The 21,148-nt window shown below is 33.5% G+C and overlaps 1 protein-coding gene and 1 pseudogene across 1 annotated transcript; one reads left to right on the top strand and one right to left on the bottom strand.

Moving 5' to 3' along the window:
- Positions 1-807: 807 nt before the first annotated feature.
- LOC148579049 (uncharacterized) lies at positions 808-1,998 on the bottom strand (annotated as a pseudogene).
- A 9,067-nt stretch (positions 1,999-11,065) lies between these two features.
- On the top strand, positions 11,066-11,572 carry LOC107622100 (pathogenesis-related protein 1-like). Its single transcript, XM_016324021.3, has one exon. The coding sequence runs from the start codon at positions 11,072-11,074 to the stop codon at positions 11,570-11,572; it is 501 nt and encodes a 166-aa protein (XP_016179507.1). The 5' UTR covers positions 11,066-11,071.
- Positions 11,573-21,148: the final 9,576 nt, after the last annotated feature.

Here is a 21,148-nt window from a genome sequence, read left to right as displayed (position 1 = left end):
AAAATAAACCATGTACCGGTCAGTTGCCAAACATTGCATGAACATGTGTGTTTGATCAAATCCACATTCACTTTGGTCTTCTTTCTGCTAACTTCAAATCTTTTTCTTTCCTTATCTCCAACCCACTCAGCAATCCACCTGTTGCTGGGTTTTATCCACCTCTGTAACCTTTTCTCCTGGACTGGTGCAAGCTTTCCACTATGGTGCTCTAACAGCCTAATATACTTGGTCATTCTCCTCATTAGGTAGCACCTAATTTCTTCACACATAGTCAACACTGGCTTCATTCTCTACTTAACCACTTTTGCATTAAATACTTCGCACATGTTATTAGTTAGGTTATCCACCTTGGGTCCATGGCTGAAAAAAGCCTTAACCCAAGTGGTTGGTTCAAACTTCATCAGATACTCCCATGCCGCCTAATTCACCCCCTTCAGCTTCTCCATGGTCTCTTTGAACTCTGGTTCCGTTGTGCACCTAGCACACTCCCATATTATGTCTCTAATGTGCATATCTTTGAACTATTTATGAAATTCTTTCACATGTGTATGACACAGTTCCGATGATGTGCTCTCGGCATTACCTCCTTTAAGGCTGATAGCAGACACTACAAACACATAATGTTGCAAACACATAATATTGCAAAGCATAAATGCAGTAATTTAATATGCTACACTAATATGCTAACATAATTTACCGAACAAAATAAATCATTAAAAGTCTAACCTTTTGTTGGTCGGACATAAAGTTCCAACCAAATTGACTGGCATCACCCAGATCTTCCTGAAGCAGTATGAGGAACCATTTCTATGATTCCTTCATCTCCGATCTTGCAACTCCATATGCCACTACATAGAATTGGTTATTCGTATCATGTGCCACTGCTGACAGTAGTTGGCCTTCGTGGTATGTCTTCAGAAAAGCTCCATCTAGATGGATGAAAGGCCTAAATCCAGTCTTAAAGCCTTGCTTACAACCCTCAAAGCAGATATATATTTTGTCAAAGACAAGGAGGGATTGAGGGATAGGTTTCACATCAACTCTTGCAGTCGAGCCGGGATTACTCTTAAAGATCTCCATGCCATAGTCTCTGAGCTTCCCATACTGTTCCTTTTCATTTTCCATTATCCTCTCTTTGGCCTCTTTCACTGCCCTGTAAACCATCTTTGGATGCACCACCAGGTTAAACTCTTCTCTAAGAAAGTCAATTTCCTCATTAGTTGTCATATGAGGTTGACTTGCCATTCTCTTCTTCACTTTTTTGCTGATCTAGTGTTGATCAGCAACATTACTACCCAAATCTTTAGCACATGTATGCTCTGCCTTGTAACTCTTTACCTGGAAACATAACAATGTTTTGTTGTACGATAGATATGCCAGCCATGGACAGTCTTCACCCCTGCAGCCAACCTTCACCCTTTTCTTATCATTTTTTATCCACACGAGTTCCCTCCTTTCAGAAATAAATATATCTCTTACCACTTCTTTGAACCTATCAATGGTTGCAAACTTGGTTCCAATCTCAAATCTACCCTCTCCAAACCCATACTCATTATTAAAAATTAGAAATTCATGATTCTCTCTCTCATCCTCTGAAGACATTGGTGTGTGAAGATCCTCTGATTCATACTCATAAATGGGATCATCATCATCTGAAATCTCTTCACTCACATAGAGTCCAATTGGAGGCCTATCAGTGGGTTGCACAGTAGGCACAGCTTCTTCAGCATGTACAACAGGCCTACTTCTTTGGGGCTTTACATCAGGCCCATTTCTTTTGGGCTTGGCAGCGGGTCTGGTCCTTTTGGGCTTTACAGTAGGCCCAGTTCCTTTAGGTTTCGCAATTGGGTTGCTTCCTTTCCTTTCACTCCTACTTGCACTCCTTGGTCCAGCTCTTTTTTTACTTTCACTTGACTCTGCCCCTGTCCCTTCCTTGACATTGACATCACTCTGTGGCAGGACCTTCTCCTTTCCTTTCAGAGTTCTTTTTCTCTTCATACCATCTTTTCCTTATCACCGCTAGAATAATCATCATCAGACACAGTTCAGAGATAGCTGGGGAAGGTTTATACAGTTCGTCCTTCCCACTATCATCCCCATCATCTTCTTTGGATGGCGATGACTGAAGCTCCCTCATGATGCTATCAACATCAATGTGATCATCAAATTCTTTTGCCCCTATTTCTGCATCAGCATCTTCTTCTACTATTTGTGGCTCATCCACGGGGTGGTCGAAATAAATGTAAAATTCACCGGTGCTTGAATTCCTCAGCTTGTTCTCTCGCATGTCATTTATTTCTGCATCCCCTCTCAGAATGTACAGTCCAGACTCAATGTCACTGCTTGTTGGATCATACCAATAAACTGCCCTGTATGATGCATAGCCCAAACCCTTGAACAATGTCACTAAGTTCCCAAAATTCACGAAGTCCAAGTACATCTTCGGAAAATTTTCAACTTTCCCACAATATACTCAAGATTTCCACCAGGTCCTCTACCAAAATGGCCTCCGTGATGAAAAACAGGTATCACATATATATCATCCATCTGTATTATCCACAACAACATAAATCAGACATTAAACCCTAGATCAAGTGCCTCAAATTTAGAAACCAGTAAACTTCACATAGCTTTTTTCTCATTCTTCTACCAGAAATAAAACATGCAATCACCCCTAAACCCAACCCCATGCATTATATTGTCACAAACATTTGAACAACAACACAGGTATACATGCGACTATTACTCTTACCTCTGTAGAAGATGGCTGCTTCTTGCCAGGCGAAGCTTGCTATTCCCTTTGCCAGCCACGACGTCTACTAAGCACACCACCACCTTCAACTGAAGGAAGAAATTTTTTTAGGGAAAAAGAAACTATTGGGCTTCTGGTAGGGTTTTCTGTAATATCTGGAGAGATTTTTGGGTGTTATGGGGATTACAAAAGGTAAAATAAGGTGGGGGATGCTTACGGCGTCGTTTTGGACTTAAAGGACGAATTTGTCCACTAATAATTTGTCCCCGTCTACATCATCAGATAAAACGGACACGTCATTCTCTACCCCTCCAAGTCAGCATCCTCCGTTGCCGTTTTCAGCGCAACTGGACGGAGGGGTATAATTGTCAACCGTTTTAAAAGGTGAGGGATTTAATTGTATTTTTCAATCCTGAGGAACAAAAATGTCCGCGTTTAAAAAGGTCAGGGACCTATTTGTCTTTTACTCTTTTATTTTTAATTATTTTTTTAGCAATATCGACAGTAAACCGTCGATAAATATCGACAGCAGAAATAACCGTCAATTTTTAGTGTAGAAAAAAACACTTTTTCTTGTAGTGAAAATTATAGTTTGTTAACATTAATTTAATTTTTATTATTGTCTTCAATATTTTTACTTTTATTGAGTACTATTTTTGCATTGGCTAAAATTATTACAACAATAACAATAAAAATGAATCCTACAAGAAGATTAATTTTAAATTAACTTCAATATTTGTATGGGATAAATTTTGAAAAAGAATCAAACCCTGAAAAAGAAAAAATAAATATTAGAATTAAAGTGAAAAGAAATATACATATAATTGTATTTAAAAAAAAAAGCTGTTGTCATTGGGTTACAAAAATATTAATAACAAAGTTATAACTGATACGTAGTTTAGGTTGGTAGCCCAATAAAAAAAATTAATTCTATAATTAAAATTTAATTACAAAACAAATTATTAATATTTTTTAATTCATGTTAGTCATCTTATTCTTAAGATGGCATCGAGGATTAGAAAAGGTTAGACACAAGCAAAGGTAACAGAGAGGGAAGCAGGGAAAGATTTTCAATGTATTTTCTTCTTTATTCTTTGTTTACAATCACTCTCTTAATATAGAATTCTAGGAAACTAAATACAGAAAGTATTCTAAATAAATATAATTGATTTTCCTTGATTATCTTTGATATCCTGTGATTTGTTACTCTAATTATAATATTCTAACAAATATTCTAACACTCCCCCTCAAGGTGAGCAGTGGGATCACCAATGCTTAGCTTGCTAAGGACACGGGTAAATGCTCTGCCTACAATGGCTTTGGTGAGGATGTCTGCCAACTGGTCTTCTGACCTTACAAACGGAAGCTCAACACTGCCATCCTCAATCTTCTCCTTAATGAAGTGTCTATCAACTTCAACGTGCTTAGTTCTGTCATGTTGCACAGGATTCTCTGAGATACTGATTGCTGCCTTATTATCACACTTTAATTGACTTAGTAGTTGTGGTGGAAAATCAATCTCGATCATCAGTTTTTTGATCCATAAAACTTCAGTTATACCTTTGGCAATTTCCCAAAATTCAGCTTCAGCACTGGAAAGAGCAACCACTTTCTGCTTCTTACTCCTCCATGTCACCAGGTTACCTCCTACAAGAGAAAAATAGCCCGATGTAGATCTTCTGTCATTTGGATTACCAGCCCAATCAACATCAGTGTAAGCCTCAATGTTTAAGTGCCCATTCTTTTAGAACATGATCCCATTTCCTGGTGTCCCCTTCAAGTACCGAACAATTCTCATGGCAGCTTCCATATGATCCTCTTGAGGTTGGTGCATAAACTGACTTATCACCCCCACTGCATATGCTATGTCTGGTCAAGTGTGTGACAGATAAATCAATTTCCCAACTAACCATTGGTACCTCTCTTTATCTGCTAGATTAGCTCCTTCCTCAAACTTTAAACCGTGGTTAACTTGCATAGGAGTATCTGCTGGCTTACAATCGACCATCCCTATTTTTGCAAGTAAATTCATGATGTACTTTCTCTGAGAAATAAAGATCCCTTTGTTGGAGCGAAGAACCTCTATTCCCAAGAAGTACTTTAGTCCTCCTAAATCCTTCATCTCAAATTCTCTGAACAAGTTATTCCTCAGTTTTGCAATTACTTTCAAATCACTTCCGGTTATGATCATGTTATCCACATATATTATTAGGCACGTGATCATATCTCCTTTTCTTTTCAAGAATAAACTATGGTCAGAGTTGCTTTGTTTGTACCCGTACCTTTTCATGGCCACTGTAAACCTTCCGAACCAAGCACGTGGAGACTGCTTAAGCCCATAAAGTGCTTTCTTCAATCTGCAAACTTCATTTCTTTGGAAATCTTAAGAGAACCCTGAAGGAGCTTCCATGTATACTTCTTCTTTCAGATCCCCATGTAAAAAAGTATTTTTGACATCAAACTGATGGAGTAGCCAGTTTTCATTTGCTGCTATTGAAAATAGTACTTTGATGGTGTCAATCTTTGCAACTGGTGAGAAAGTTTCTGAGTAGTCAATGCCATATGTCTGTGTATAGCCTTTTGCCACCAACCTTGCCTTATATCGCTCAATGGTGCCATCTGCTTTGTGTTTGATGGTGAAGACCCATCGACACCCGACTGGTTTCTTCCCTGCTGGTAAAATGCACCTCTCCCAAGTTTCATTTTTTACAAGAGCCTCCATCTCTGTTTTCATAGCTTTTCACCATTCACCCTTCTTATTGGCTTCCTGAGCTGTTCTGAGAATGTCTTCAGCTAGAAGGGAGGTAAGGAAAGCTCTTGCAATGTCTACCACTCCTTCTCTGGTTGTCTTTATAGGATATTTTAAATTTCGAGGAACATGTTCTGGAGAATATCGGACAGGTGGTACCCCTCTGTTTCTTCGCGGCGGAAGTGTGAAAGGTTCTGGTTCCGATTCTAACCTGTCATTGTTAGTGACTTCATTCATAACAGGAGAAGACTCAGCAAAGTGAAGGTCACTTACCTCTTGTTGGACATTCTCAGAAGGATGCTCATTGGTTGTGTTGGTCTCTTCTTCGTTAACAGAGGCATGCTCGTTGGCTCCATCTACTTGCTCTTTTGGAGCAGTTTCTTGGCAACTCAGGTTAACCAACCAACTTGGTGGTTCACTACTAGTTTTCTCCCCCTGAACATCAAGTTGGCTGCTAAAGAAATATTCAGATTCCAAAAAATCACAATCCATAGTTACATGTACATGATGAGTGATTGGGTTATAACATCGATACCCCTTTTGATGCGTAGCATACCCAACAAAGACACATTTCTCAGCACATGGGTCAAATTTGGTTCGGTTAGCTCTGGGTATATGGACGAACACAAAGCACCCAAAAACTCGTGGTGGTAACATTTGGACAGGAGGGATGTCAGATTGAGTAGCTATGATCTGTAGGGGTGTTTTGTGATTGAGGGTCTGAGAGGGTAGCTTGTTCAGAAGATAGGCTGAGGTAGCAACAGCTTCAGGCCACAAACGTGTCGGAACCTTTGCATCAAAAATCATGGCCAGAGTCATCTCTAGTAACTTACGATTTTTCTGTTCTGCCACACCATTCTGTTGGGGTGTGTTTGGACAGGAAGTTTGATGAATTAAGCCTTTTTCTCTAAAAAACTCTTGCATCAATTTGTTCACAAATTCACCACCATTATCTGATCTAAGTACTTGAATTTTTTTTATCAAACTGAGTGAGAATCATTTGATAGAATGCATAGAACTTGTCGGGTACTTCAGATTTATGTTTTAGAAAATATACCCACGTCATGCGAGAAAAATCATCCACAAATAACACAAAATACTGAAATTGATTATTATGAGAATTAGGAGCTGGACCCCACACATCAGAGTGCACTAATGAAAAAACAGAATTGACTCTAGTGTTGCTAGAAAAAAAAAGTAACTCTATGATTCTTTGCCTGAATGCAAGTTTAACATTTGATGGGCTCAGTGTTACCAGTAAATAAACTAGGGAATAAAATCTTAAGGTACCCAAAGGAAGGATGTCCCAAGCGTCTGTGCCATAACCAGAGTTGCCTTGTAACCGTTCCGTGAGCAAGCATGGCATGTCCCTTGTGAACAACCTCATTAACGTAATAAAGACCTCCATGTTCAGTACCACGCCCAATGATCTCCTTCGTAAGAATGTCCTGTAAAAGGCAAAAAGTAGAGAACATGAGAACCACACAATTTAGTTCCTTTGTAACGTGGCTTACAGAAAGTAACTTTGATGACAGTGCAGGGACATAGAGACAATTTTTTAATTTTAATTTTTTTGAAAAACTAATGGAGCCTTTTCCTTGAACCGCAATTAATTCTCCACTAGCTGTTTCAATATGAGTTTTAACAGGTGTGGAGAGGCTGTCAAAATCATGAGGATCATGGGTCATGGTGTCAGTGGCCCCACAATAAAAAATCCACTGATAAGATTTTTTTGGGCTGGTATATTTTTCTCATTGGGATATTTTAAAATATTTTGGGCTTTCGGCTGGGTCATAGGGAGAAGGAATTTGGGCTTCCTTTTTTTAGTGGGCCATTTTGCTCAGGAGACCCATTAGGGTTCCCATTCTCTTCTGAACTTCCATTTCCTTCTCCCTTATGCGCCACCTCCTCTCTTCTTTTACCTCCATGAGCGGCCGCGGCTTTTCCATGAACAACTGCTGATTTTGTTTCTTCCTCTCTTCCTGCGTCACCACCGCTGCTGCTGGCGGTCTTCGGAGTGCCCACTATGGTGGCGGCTTTGCAATTTTTTTGTTTGGGATCTTCCCACCATTCGGGATAACCCATGATTTTGAAGCAAGTCTTCTTGGTGTGTTTTTTCATTCCGCAATGAGTACAATGGAGGTGGCTTTTGTCTTCTTTGTCTCGCTGTGATGAACGCCGTCCGGCAGTTTCTGAGCGATTCCATCCCTGTCCCTGTGGTCTGTTTCTTGCGATTAGGCCGATTCCGACCTTCCCTAATAATGTGTCCCCTCTGCTGCTGGTGGTAGGCTTCAAAATATGGAGTCGGGCCGCCTCTCTTCTGACGGCAGCATAGGCAGACTCCACTGAAGGGGTCTTCTCCTGCATCAAAAGATCTCTTCTAATGGCTTCAAATTTTTCATCTATTCCTGTTAGGAATTGATATAGTCTCTGTTCTTGTTTAATTTTGTTGAAAATTGCAATATCATCCGAGCACTTCATAGGATTCGGTTGTTTTCTGTCAATAGCCATCCATATAGCCTGTAATTTATTCCAGAATTCCTCTAGGGTATCCTGTCCCTGTTTTTGTGTGTTTACTTTTCGGTGTAAATCGTAGATTTGTACTGAGTCTGTGCTGCTCCCATAGGTTGTAGCCAATCCCTCCCATAAAGCCTTTGCGGTTGGGAATTGGGAGACATTGTTCATCAAACTCGTCTCAATATTTTGAATTATCCAGGTAAAGACAGCTTGATCTGCCTGTTCCCATTTTTCATATTCTGGTTCTCTCTCTTCTGGTGCAGGGGGAATACCTGTCAGATGGCTTTTCTTTCCTCTGCTACCGACAACTTTCTTCATAAGTGTTGCCCACAATGGATAATTGTCTCCATTTAATTTAAAACTAATTGACAAATTGTCAGGATTGGCTTGTGTTTGCTGAATTTGTAGGCCATTACGAAGCATATTTACAATTTGCAAAGTTAGCTCATCAGTAATGATTGAGGAGTTACTCTGGTTTTGGTTTTGGTTCATGTTGTTGCTAATTTCATCCCCTGAATATGACATTTTTTTTTTTGGGTTTTTTTTTTTTTGTGTTTAGGGTATTGGAACAATGATGTTGGTTTCTGGGTTCCCAGGATCTAACATCGCTCTGATACCATCTTAAGATAGTATCGAGGATTAGGAAAGGTTAGACACAAGCAAAGGTAACAGAGAGGGAAGCAGGGAAAGGTTTTTAATGTATTTTCTTCTTTATTCTTTGTTTACAATCACTCTCTTAATATAGAATTCTAGAAAACTAAATACAAAAAGTATCCTAAATAAATATAATTGATTTTTCTTGATTATCTCTGATATCCTATTATTTGTTACTCTAATTATAATATTCTAACAAATATTCTAACACTTATTTCATTTAAGAATTACACAAATTTCATAGTGCCAAATCTTAGTACAAAAATAATGCCACAAATCTATATTTATAGATAGAACATTCTACTATACAAATTAAAATTATATAGAGAGAATATAAATTTTTTTATAATTATTTTTTATTATTTTATTATTATTCAAAATATAAATTCTAACTTTTTTAATTTTTCTTTCATCCTATAAAAAAAATTATAAATTTATATTTTTATCATATAATTTAGTTTATAGATATTTTTTACAATCTATTCCCTAAAATCTCCCTGTAAATAAACCATTTACCATAGCAACTTGCATAAAAGTATGAGATTCTCTGAGCACATAGATTATATGATGCGAAGTAGAGTGGACCCATTGCATGTGGGTGTAAGTGTGTAACATGAGCTAAGGCCATCGTTTTTTTTTTTTTGTGTTTTTTATTTTTGAATTTCTTACTTTAAAATATAATTATTTTTATATTTTTTATTAATTTAATTTTTTTTTAAAATATAACATTATACCATAATAACATAAATTCTTACACAAAAAAATATAAAGATATAATTATTTATATTTTTTATTAATAAATAAAAAAATAATAGCATAATAGGAAATATAAAATAGAAGGACAAGCCCATAAATAAAGTATACTATATCCTTGAGAAGTTAATTAGTTAATACTTGGAAGAATCCAATGAAGGCGTGAATTGAATGGATCCACAATGCGTCAAGTTCATTTCTGGAATAATGCATGGGACCTCTGTATGATGTATCGTACCATTATCATAACAATCCAACCTATAGGGCTTGTTTGCTCCCCAATCACCAGACGCTACATGATGATGATCATCGATCGATCATAAAAGAGTGATTAACGGATGTTTAGGTGAAGAAGCGACAAAGCATTTAACACACACCATTTTCAAACTCATGGAGACATCTGAATGAAGAATGTCTCGCACAAAAGCATTTTTCAACATTATTTAAGGAGGTTTATCTATAATTTTAACTACATAAGTATGGTTAAAATTAAAATCATATTTTTTAATATTTTAATATTATTTTTTTAAATAATATTTTTTATAAAATGTTATTTAATAATAAAAAATATTATTTTTATTTTAATAACACATTTTAAAACATTATAATAATCACTGTAACATACTCATAATAAAAGGTATATATAGGTATGTATTTTAATTAACACCACACACACAAAAGTTATATATATGTTTTGAATTTGGAAAAGTATAGGTAGACAATGAAAATACTAAACAATATAAACAATAGATATATTAGATGTTCAATTTAATATATATGAAGATAATTATATTTATTATTTTTAATTGGATAGCTATTTCTTTTGATTCGATTTATTCATGCACAGTTAACAATGACTAAATGTTTATAATTCACTAAGTGTACAGATAGTTATTCTAATATTAAGGTTTAAGAGATAATTTAAAAATAGAGTATTTTTTTATTTTATTGGATCAATTTTAAAATATATTATTCACATTGTTTACAAAAATTATTATTTATCGTTTGAGTTTTGATGGGTCAAAGTCCCATCACATTAACTCCTCCACGAGTCATCAAATCTCTGTATTTTTAGCTACTCTAAACTTGCAAAAAATGCAGTATTACAAGATGCATGTTAGTTATGCTATTATATATTACAAAAATTTTTAAGTGTCCCGTCATACCGGTGTTTCAGTTATTTTTAATTGTTGATCTTAATTATAAAAAATATATATAATATATATAATTAAGATCAACGGTTAAAAATTACTGATACACCGGTATGACGGTATACTTAAAAATCTTCTTATATATTAATCTATTCTATGCTGGATAGATTTGGAATTTCATACAACTAAGGATATGTCTTGTCATCCAGATAGAATCTTTTTTAGTTTCAAAGATATGATTTGCTGAGTTGTAGTTTCAAATAACTCAACCTTATGCATATATATTTATGGAATGTACAGACTACAAAGTAACAAAATGCTGAAAGCAGTAACAAATTCTTCCATTTTTATTATTATAGATAATCTTTTAAAACGGTGTTTGTTAATTACTCTTCCACATATTAAAATTAATTCTTATTATAAATACCTTTCTATAACTCGAATAGTTTCCATCAAACACCTTCCTACATTACACTACAAAAAGAAAACAAGAATATGAAAACATGCAAGATTTCATTTTCTCTTATTTGTATCTTATTCGGCTTATTATGCATTACGAATGATTATGTCTATGGTCATGATTCACCAAACGACTATCTTGATGCACACAACATAGCAAGATCAGAGTTGGGTGAACCGAATTTGGTTTGGGACGAAACCCTTGAAAAATATGCACAAAATTATGCCAATCAACGTAAACAAGATTGCCAGCTAATCCATTCACATGGTCCCTATGGAGAGAACCTTGCATGGAGCAGCAGCAATGATCTTTCTGGCGTTGATGCTGTGAAAATGTGGGTAGATGAGAAACCATACTTTAATTACTTGTTAAACATATGTGCTGATAATCAAATGTGTGGCCACTACACTCAAGTGATTTGGGGCAACACATTGCGTGTTGGTTGTGCCAAAGTCATTTGTGACAATAATGGTGGCAGTTTCATTACTTGCAACTATGATCCTCCTGGCAATTACATTGGAGAGAGACCTTATTGATTACAAAAATTTTACTATTTGTTATCATTATGTTATTATGGCTACTTGATTATGTAATAAGAAATATAAGAATTACGTAAAAGGAATAATACATATATACTTTTTTTTTTCTTTATATACGGGGCCAGGAGTATTATATATGAAAGAAATTAGGCACATGAATATTTTGATACCAGATTAATTAGTTTCTGAAAGAAAAAAGTATTAATTTAGTTTTTTATAATAATAGACAATAGATATATTATGTTTTTCTATTAATTTATCACGTAAAATTTACTGATGATATTTATTATATGTACTGTTAACTACTATGATGTGTCTATTTATGAAAGATTGTCATGTAGATAACAACTTTTAGAGCAAAACTTTACCTGTTTTAGTAGGATTCGTGATAAATAGAAACCAATTGATAAAGCTAAGGTTATATGGAAAGTTAAATAATAATAAATGCTTCATTGTCTAAAACTCAAGGTTCTGAAAACCGAATCGGTCATCAAACCGCTTTAATTATTGGTTTACTAGTCTAACCAGTCCAACCGGTGGTTCAACCGGAAAAATCGTTTCTTCATCCTGTGAATTCCACCTCCATTGAAAACTTGTAGACAAAATAAACATTGATATTGTGGTTTTCCATTCACTATTTGTAGAGCAACATATTTCCAAGCTAAATCTGTTTTCCCCGTAGGTTAGAAGAACCTTGTGACTGACTATCGTTAGCACTACGGGGATTAGGATTAGCAGCATCATTCGAAATAGGAAGATCGACAGACAAGTTATTATTCACAGAAGCATTGTTATCAGCCATTGCTTCTTGATTAATACTATTATCCATAACTGAAATTAATAAAACAAATATGAAATTAAAAACAGCCACAACACAATGAAAAATAACAAGTTAGGAGCCATCAACAATTAAAAATAGGAGCCACAACACAATGATTAACCATGTTCTTAACCTAAGCAGGAGCCACAACACAATTAAAAATAGATATGAAATTAACAAGACTATGTCTAAATTCTGCCTACAGCATTCAACAATATTGCAAAATAGAGTAAGTTTTCAGCATTAACAAAACAACAAAACACTAAAACAGAGTAACAGTTACATAACAGACTAAGTTTCCAGCATATTAGGTGTTCTAGACTAAAACAGAGTAACATTTACAAAACAGCAAAACACTAAAACAGCAATATTAGGTGTTCTGGACTCTGGTTGATACAAATGACATAACAGAGTAAGTTTCCAGCATTAGCAACCAATCCATACATACAAATTTTTACAGCAATCAGAACCATACATACAAAGAAGACCGAAGAACGAAGACCGAAGACCGAAGACCGAAGAAGAAGAATTGAAGAACCAAACTTCAAGCCAAGACCCAAGAAAAATTGAAGAAATATGGAACAGAAATTGAAGAAGAAGTTCATAGAAGATGAAGACGAAGAGCACTCACCTGGGTTCGAGAAGCCAGCGAAGACAAAGAGGACCTGCCGAGTTACTGGGTTCCGACACGGGGAAGAAGAAGAAGCAGCAGTGCTGAGGACCTGGGGACAACGGCGGCACTGACGACCTCAGAACGGCGGCGACGATGGAGGGCTAGGGTTCGAGGTTCCTTTGCTTCAGAGGGCTAGGGTTCGGCGACGATGGAGTGAGATGAATGAATGGGGGAAGGGGGGTTCACGAGTGGATCGGGTTTTCTTTTTTTGTTTTTTAAACAAATTAAAAAACGGCGTCGTTTTAGGGAACCGGCCGGTTACCAGTCTGACCCAACTGGCCGGTTCTTGGCCAGTTTGATGGTTTTCCACCGGTTTTCTTTCGAGCGATTATAGGAGGAGGACCGGACCTCTTGCATTGCCGATTCCTGGTTGAACCGGTTCGATCGGTCGGTCCGATCCGGTTTTTAGAACCATACTAAAATTACATCATTTTCATATTCATGTGTCAGCAACAGGACACACACTACTGAAAATAATAAAATATGTGGCCAATTCTGTTTTATTTGACACTATCCATTGACGGAAGGACGTACATGTCCATCATTCGCTATTATAAATGATTTAATTGATATTTTATCTTTAAGGGCTCATTAGTTTGAGATTGAAATTCTCGAGAATCTAATTATCACTTTACTCTATATGAAATAATCAAATTATCAAAAACGAAAATACTAGAAAAACAAAACAAAAAAAAATAGTCTAAAATTATCTTATTTAGTTTTTATTAATTCTAACAACAATTAATGAATATTAAAAAAGATAAATTTTAGCTATTTTTGATTAATTTTTTTTGTTATCAAATATTTTTATTATTAAAAATGCTATTTATACATTAAAATTAACTACTAAAATCAATTACTATATATTTATATATAATATATTTTATGTAACACCCTACCACACAGAGTCTTATGCTTAAGTCATAAAGTTGAGGTGGCAAGGCATTACAACCTCTAAAAGTATATATATATATATATATATATATATATATATATATATATATATATATATATATATATAGTTGAAAAGAATTTTAACTATAAGCATGTGAAGAAAAGTTAAGCAAAGCGTTAAACAGAATATCGCATCACTCGCGTAAGATATAAATGTGAGAGAGGAATTCCAAAGATACATATAGCGAGGCTTCTGATTCGGCTCGCGAAGCTAGAATCGGCCAAAGTAAATATATACATATACATATATATAACCCAAAAGAGTAACCCCAAATATATGACAAAACACCTGTTTCTCCAAGTCAACCTCTAGGAGGGACAAAATACAAAATACAAGGGTGGAGAATCTATATACATATATAAATATAAACAAAATACATCCCTAAGTCCTAAGAGTTCTTCGCTTCATCCGAGTCTCCAGAATACAGAGTGGTGCTTCTCAACCTGCATCTGAAAAATAACAATATTGTTTGGGGTGAGAACTGGGGGTTCTCACTATGGTTAAGGTGCCCACATATATAATAAATAAGGTCCCGAAAAAGCTAAAGGCAATCCTAGAATGCCGACACTCAGATTTGGTAACCTAAAGGAATAAACTGAATGATAAATTTGGTAAAACTCTTTAAGGTACCCAAATAATGATAAATCTCTATCCCTGCAGTTTACTTCCTGTCTCATTTAACTTTAACCCTTACCACTGACCCAACCAGTCATGGCCTATGGCCCAAATCAAACTAGTTCAGCCTCTGGCCCAATTAAACTCAACCCGACCTCTGGCCCATTTCAAATCAAATCAACATTATCACCTGTCCACCACCAAGGTACTCAAAACAGAAAGACAATCACAAACACAAGCAAATACAAGGCAAACATATTTAAAGAACAGTTACAGCAAGTATCACAGTTATCAGTTAAACAGAATTTATCAGATAGGCAAACCAAAATAATTATGCACACCCAAACGAAACAAACAAATGCAACATGATGCATGCCTGTCCTATTAGCCGTAAGCTCACACATCGGTTATATCGCCAGAACCCGACACATCTGGTAGCTAACCCAGACATTGGTCTCTAGGTTATGCATCTCTAGGAGGATCATAAACGAAGGAGATCAGAGAGTGCCTTTTCACATCGAAGGAACATGCCTTTCCACCTTCTCCTGGAAGATAAACGAAGGAGAGTGCCTTTCTACATCGAAGAATAAGTGTGCCTTTCTACCTTGCAACCAGAGAAGAATGTAGGGGAAACAATACGAAGGAGAGTGCCTTTCCAACTTTCCCACATCCCATCACGACAAGAGAGGGAACTTCCGTCCTCAACTTGTCATCCGAACACATTTTCAAGTTAACACGCAAGCGGGTTCACACCCCAAATCTTGCCATCTCGACCATTCCGGCCATACCAGTCATTGCCAGTCTCAACATTTACCCCTAAATTCTAATTCAGTCACATCTTCGCACTTTCCATTCTTAACTCATTATTTTCTAAGCTTACTTCACCCCAAATCAATAATTTAATTTAACAACTAATAATCAATTCAACTTATCCTATGGGTCAACTAGTCTAAATTTTCGCGGCACATTATATATTATATACGAGAAACCAAAACCATACCTTGGCCGATTTCTCGATAACCCGGAACACCTCAAGCATTTTCGAACCACAAGCTCCACAACTCCAGCCCCCTCACCAACGATACCCAGCCTCTAAAGCTAATTCTCTAGCTTCCAATTTCTCAAATTAACTCCAACCGATAACCAATTTCAATCTAACATCACAATTATCACTATAATCAATATAGAGTTCACTAAATCAATATCTCACAAAAGGTTGGAGGGTTCTTACCTGACCCACAGCTCAAACAAGCTAAATCCGACAATGCTCGCAGGTTAACTCGAAACTAAACACCGAAATCATGCAAAATTCAATATAATTTCACATTGGCTTTCGATATTGGGAAAGAAAAAATTGAAAAAAAAACGTGAATTTCTTATCAAATTGACCATTGGGCTTTATAGAGCTCAACGCTCCGGTCGCGTGGCTGCAAATGGTACGACAATCGGAGCTCCAGATTGAAAGTTACTTTAGATTGAAATTCTGGAAGGGTTAGATTTTGGGGTTCTTCAAACTCTCTCCCCCTTCAGCGTGATCCTCTTCATTGTGGGGGAAAATGGCTGAAGTGTGGCTTTATATACATGGGCCTTGGGCCTAATACAGGCCCGGTTTGTTCGGTTTGATTCGTTCGGTTTAATTTTGGACCAAATTTTTTAAAATTAGTGTCAAAATTCTTATTTTAATTTTCTTTATTTCTTAAACTATAAAATTCTATTTTCTAATTTGCTATAAAATAATTAATTTATTTACTAATTATTTACTAATTTTTTGAGTTTTATATTTTATATTTTATATTATTTTAATATATATTTTATTTTTATACATGTAACATGGTTAATGAAATAATAGATAGTTTTGGTATAATTAATTAGAGGCATTTATTAAGAACGACGCAATAATTAACAGATAGTTGTAATAAAATACAACCTTTTTCTTTTTTAAAAATATTTTTTTTATGTGCTTGTTTGGACGCTATTAAATCGATAAAATAAGATTTTTTTAATAAAAAAATATTTTTTATTTTTTAATGTGTTTAACAAATTTTTAATAGTAAAAGTAAAAATACTAAAAAAATAAAAAAATATTATTTTTGAGAAATTATAATTTACATCTTTTTTAAAAAGATATATTTTAAAAAAAATTTATATAAATAAATAAAAAAATATTTTTATTTTATTTTATCCAAATATAATTGATAGATAAATTTTTTTTATATAAATTATCTAAATATAAAATTATTTTTATTTTTATAAAAAATCTTTTTAAAAAATTATTAAAAAAAATCTTTTTTGAAAATCACATCCAAACAAGCTCCATATATGATACAAGTAGGGTTATGTTATTCTAACAAAATCTATCCCTCTCCATTATTGTTGAAGTTTGAGGACATTAACTCGAGCCACATAATTGTATCAAACTTTTCCTCATATGTTCACATTCTTGTTTTGTGGGTGACATTGAGGACAATAATAATATCAAGAAGCGCAATTCAATTCGAGCCAAATATTAGTATCTATATCCGGTGATGGATCCAAAAAATAAAAAATAAAAATAAAAATATATAACTTAAAATAAATTTTATTAAATATTATTAATTATATTAAAAATATAATAAAAATATAAAAATTAAAAAAAATTAATAAATATTTTTTTAAAATATTATTTATTATATATAATTTATAAAAAATATTTTTTTTAAATTTAAATTTAAATATTTTAATTAAATTATAAATAATTTGTTATTCTAATTAATTTTTTATTTATTTTTATATACATTTAATACTAAAAAATTAAATCAATGGGCACTTATTAATACACTATTATTATTTATAATTTAAAACTACAATTGTATTTAAATACCAAAAAAAGTAAACCGATATATGAAAATCAAATAATAAAAATTTAATTTACAATTATTTTTTTTCTTTTTTTGTAAAATAATTAATTTTTTTATATATTTTTTAATTTAATTTTAATATACTTTTAGATTAAAGAATTTATGTATCTATTTAATTATGTATTGTAATTAAAAAATATCTTTTACATTCATCACATAAATAATTATCTAAAAGAATAAATATAATCAAATAACTATGTAAAAAATACGCAATTTACGTCAATGAAATAAATGAAAAAAAAGTTTACCTAAATACAACAATTAAGAATTGTTTACTTGCTTGTCCTATTAGTACTTTATATAATCTGTGGAACCCCTTTCACGTTTTAGAAGTAACAAATAAATCGTAGTACCCCTACCACGGTTTATGAAAAAAGCAGTTTACACATCTCAATCACGCAATCTATCCAAAGAAAGACATACTGACACCACTCTTTGTTCCTTGGCATTGGATGTCTGTAGATATGTTGTCCATCTACAATATTCGTTGTGAGCATTGCATAAAAAACGGCACAACATCAAAATACACATGTATACCACACAAAACATTAATTCATACTTAGAGGCCAGCGGAAATTTAAACATGTCAAAATCACTAGGTTTTAAAGTGGAAAACCTCCAGAAAATCTAAGACTACAGTAGCTGTAGTGGTTCGGCCAAGTTAACAACGTTTCTATTTGTACTCCGACACATACATCTATATAACCAGTAGGCCAGTGCAGCCGAGTCCCAACTATGTTTTTCCAAGTCGTCCATTGATACTAGAAATGGCAACTATCGAAGGTGAACCCAGTTCGCGTTCTTGTCCCAAACAGCTGAGACGACAACAACATCATAACGTAAGCATGCGCGTATATACGCACTGTCTCTTCACTTGCATTTGTTGGGAGAATCCGAAACCTTTCATGGAACCATGTGAAGTGAACCGTCATCTGCTTGACTTTATTCGATGGCGGTAGCTCGTCGAACAATTCCTAAAACCATTCCCATGCTGGTCTTCCGTTGTCCATCAGATGCTCAAAGTCAGTGAGGCACCCACTAACGGCCTCTCCATCAATTGGCAAACTCAGCTGATTGATATGCCACATCCTGCAAAGTGATAGTGCATTAATTCTCCAAATGGCATGTGGAAGGTGTGCGTTTCAGGACGCCACCTCTCAATGAATGCACTAAGTAGAGCCTCATCAACCTAGAACCAGTGACTGTTCAACCTAACCAAGTGATACAAACCCGTAGTTTTTAAATACGGTATAATCTTATCATGCAGAGGCATATTCTGTTGTCTCCTAACACAGAAAATACACCTAGTCGACTGCAACATGTGGAAGACAACATTATTTCGACACTCGTAAAATTTTAAAAATATAGGGTTCATTAGCAAAAAAATTAATTAGACACATGAAACTTTAAAAAATTGCGGTTCATTAATGAAAAAATTAATTCGACACTTATCAAATTATAAAAAAAATGGTTACTAACGAAAAAATTAATTTGCAAAAAAATCAAATTAAAAAAAATGACTCTTTAACAAAAAAATTAATTTCACACATATTAAATTACAAAAAAAATATAGTTCACTAGCGAAAATATTAATTTGCAAACAATCAAATTTCAAAAAAAGTTGGTTCTTTATCGACAAAAATAATTCGATACATACCAAATTTTAAAAAACATGGCTCTCTAACAAAAAATTAATTCGCGAAAAATCAATTTTCAACAAAATTTGGTTCTATAGGAGAAAAATCAATTCCATACATATCAAATTTTATATAAATACAGTTGATTAGTGAAAAGAAATAATTCGATACTAATCACAATTTAACGTATAAAATATTACATAAATTACTTACGAATTACACAAGACACACATAACATTCTAACACATAAATTAACAAAAAAATTAAATCCTTACTAATGAGAAATTTTAACATATTTAAAATTAACCTCTTGGTCGATGTTTCCAGTCACGTGCGCAACATCGTTCAATCTATACATGCAATCTTGGTCTTCTATGGCTCCACCATGCCAGACTGAGATGCCCCCGGATTCTCTCTCAGCTGCTCACTACCAAAAACTCTAAACACCCCAACAATGTAATCCGTCACTTGGTTTTGCGAATTATGTATATATATAGCTACTCATAAACCGTAGAAGGGGTACTACAGTTTATGCCTACAATGTTCTCTTCATAAACTATTGAAGGAGTACCACGGTTTATGTTTATAATGTTTTATTTGTAAACCGTTGAAGTGTATCATGGTTTATGTGTTATTTCTAAAACATGAAAAAGGTTCCACGGATTACATAAAATATAAAATAATAACAGGACAAACAAGTAACCAATTTTCAATTATTGTATTTAAATAAACTTTTTTTCTATTTATTTTATATAGGTAAATTGTCCTAAAAAATATACATATTTTAATATATCAAAATTAACTTTTATACTTATAAATAATTGTTCTACTACTCATTATAATTTTCAAATATTAATTACCTCACATTTAATTAAAAAATTTTATTTGCTATAATATTTATGACGTAAAATACTTTTTAATCCAAAATAGTTATTACAAGCAAGATTATTAATTAAGATATAAAATTAAAAAATATTATATAATTTAAAAAATATTAATTAATAAATAAATACTATTTTTTTAATCTTAATAATTTTTGAAGACAACAAAAATACTGGTAATTTTATTTATATTTAAAGAATTGAGATTTAGTTTGATAATTAATTAGTTTATTAGATTTAAAAGAATTATATTATCATTATTTATTAATTTTTTTATTGAATTAATTTATTTAATTATTTTTTATTTTAATATTAAATTAAATTTAACAAAATAAATATTGTTACACGTTAAATTTAATAAAAAAAATTATTTTTAACATAAATTTTAAAATAAAATTTTATAAATTTTTGTAGAATAAAAATATAATTAATAAATATATTGATTTATATAGAATTATTACTTTTTTTTTTTTTCTTAAATTTAGTGGGGTCGTAAGTGTCCCCTCTTTCTAAACCTAGGTCCGTCGATTGTATCAATATCAACCCTTCCCTGCATACACGCATCAGACATCACGTTCCAGCCACACAAATTGGACCTCACCTAACAAAAATATGTCTCTATATGCTCAGGTGTGCGTCAACTCACTGACCTTAAAACTCCCTAGCTAACAACAATTTGTTTCGATATGCTTGAACAGAATTGTTGGAGGCCAAAATTTTTAAGGAAAAATTTGTGGTGGACTTTATTAGATGCGCTATATAGGAAATCTTTCATTTGATATTTTGAAAGAAAAAATTGTTGAATGAGATTTGGATGGGTATTAATCTTTAAAATTCGCTGGTTAGGCAAAATTCTAAAACAAAGACATGTCTAATTTGTTTGTGTTTTTAGAATTAAAAAAATTAAGAAGTCACTCAAATAAAGACGTTTAAAATGCTTTTTTTTAAGGATGTTTTTAGTAATTAAAATTTAATATATATAATTGATTAAATTATGTTATTTTTATCAAAATTAGATTAGACAAATTAATTTGGTTAAAAATCAGTGAACTACATCTTAAACAAGTTTAAATTAATATTTTTTTATAAAAAATG

Source organism: Arachis ipaensis, chromosome B10 (assembly GCF_059453495.1).
Source record: "Arachis ipaensis isolate K30076 ecotype BB chromosome B10, ASM5945349v1, whole genome shotgun sequence".
Lineage (NCBI taxonomy): Eukaryota > Viridiplantae > Streptophyta > Magnoliopsida > Fabales > Fabaceae > Arachis > Arachis ipaensis.
The sequence above is the reverse complement of the archived record's forward strand: the minus strand, read 5'-3'. Positions and strand labels throughout refer to the sequence as shown.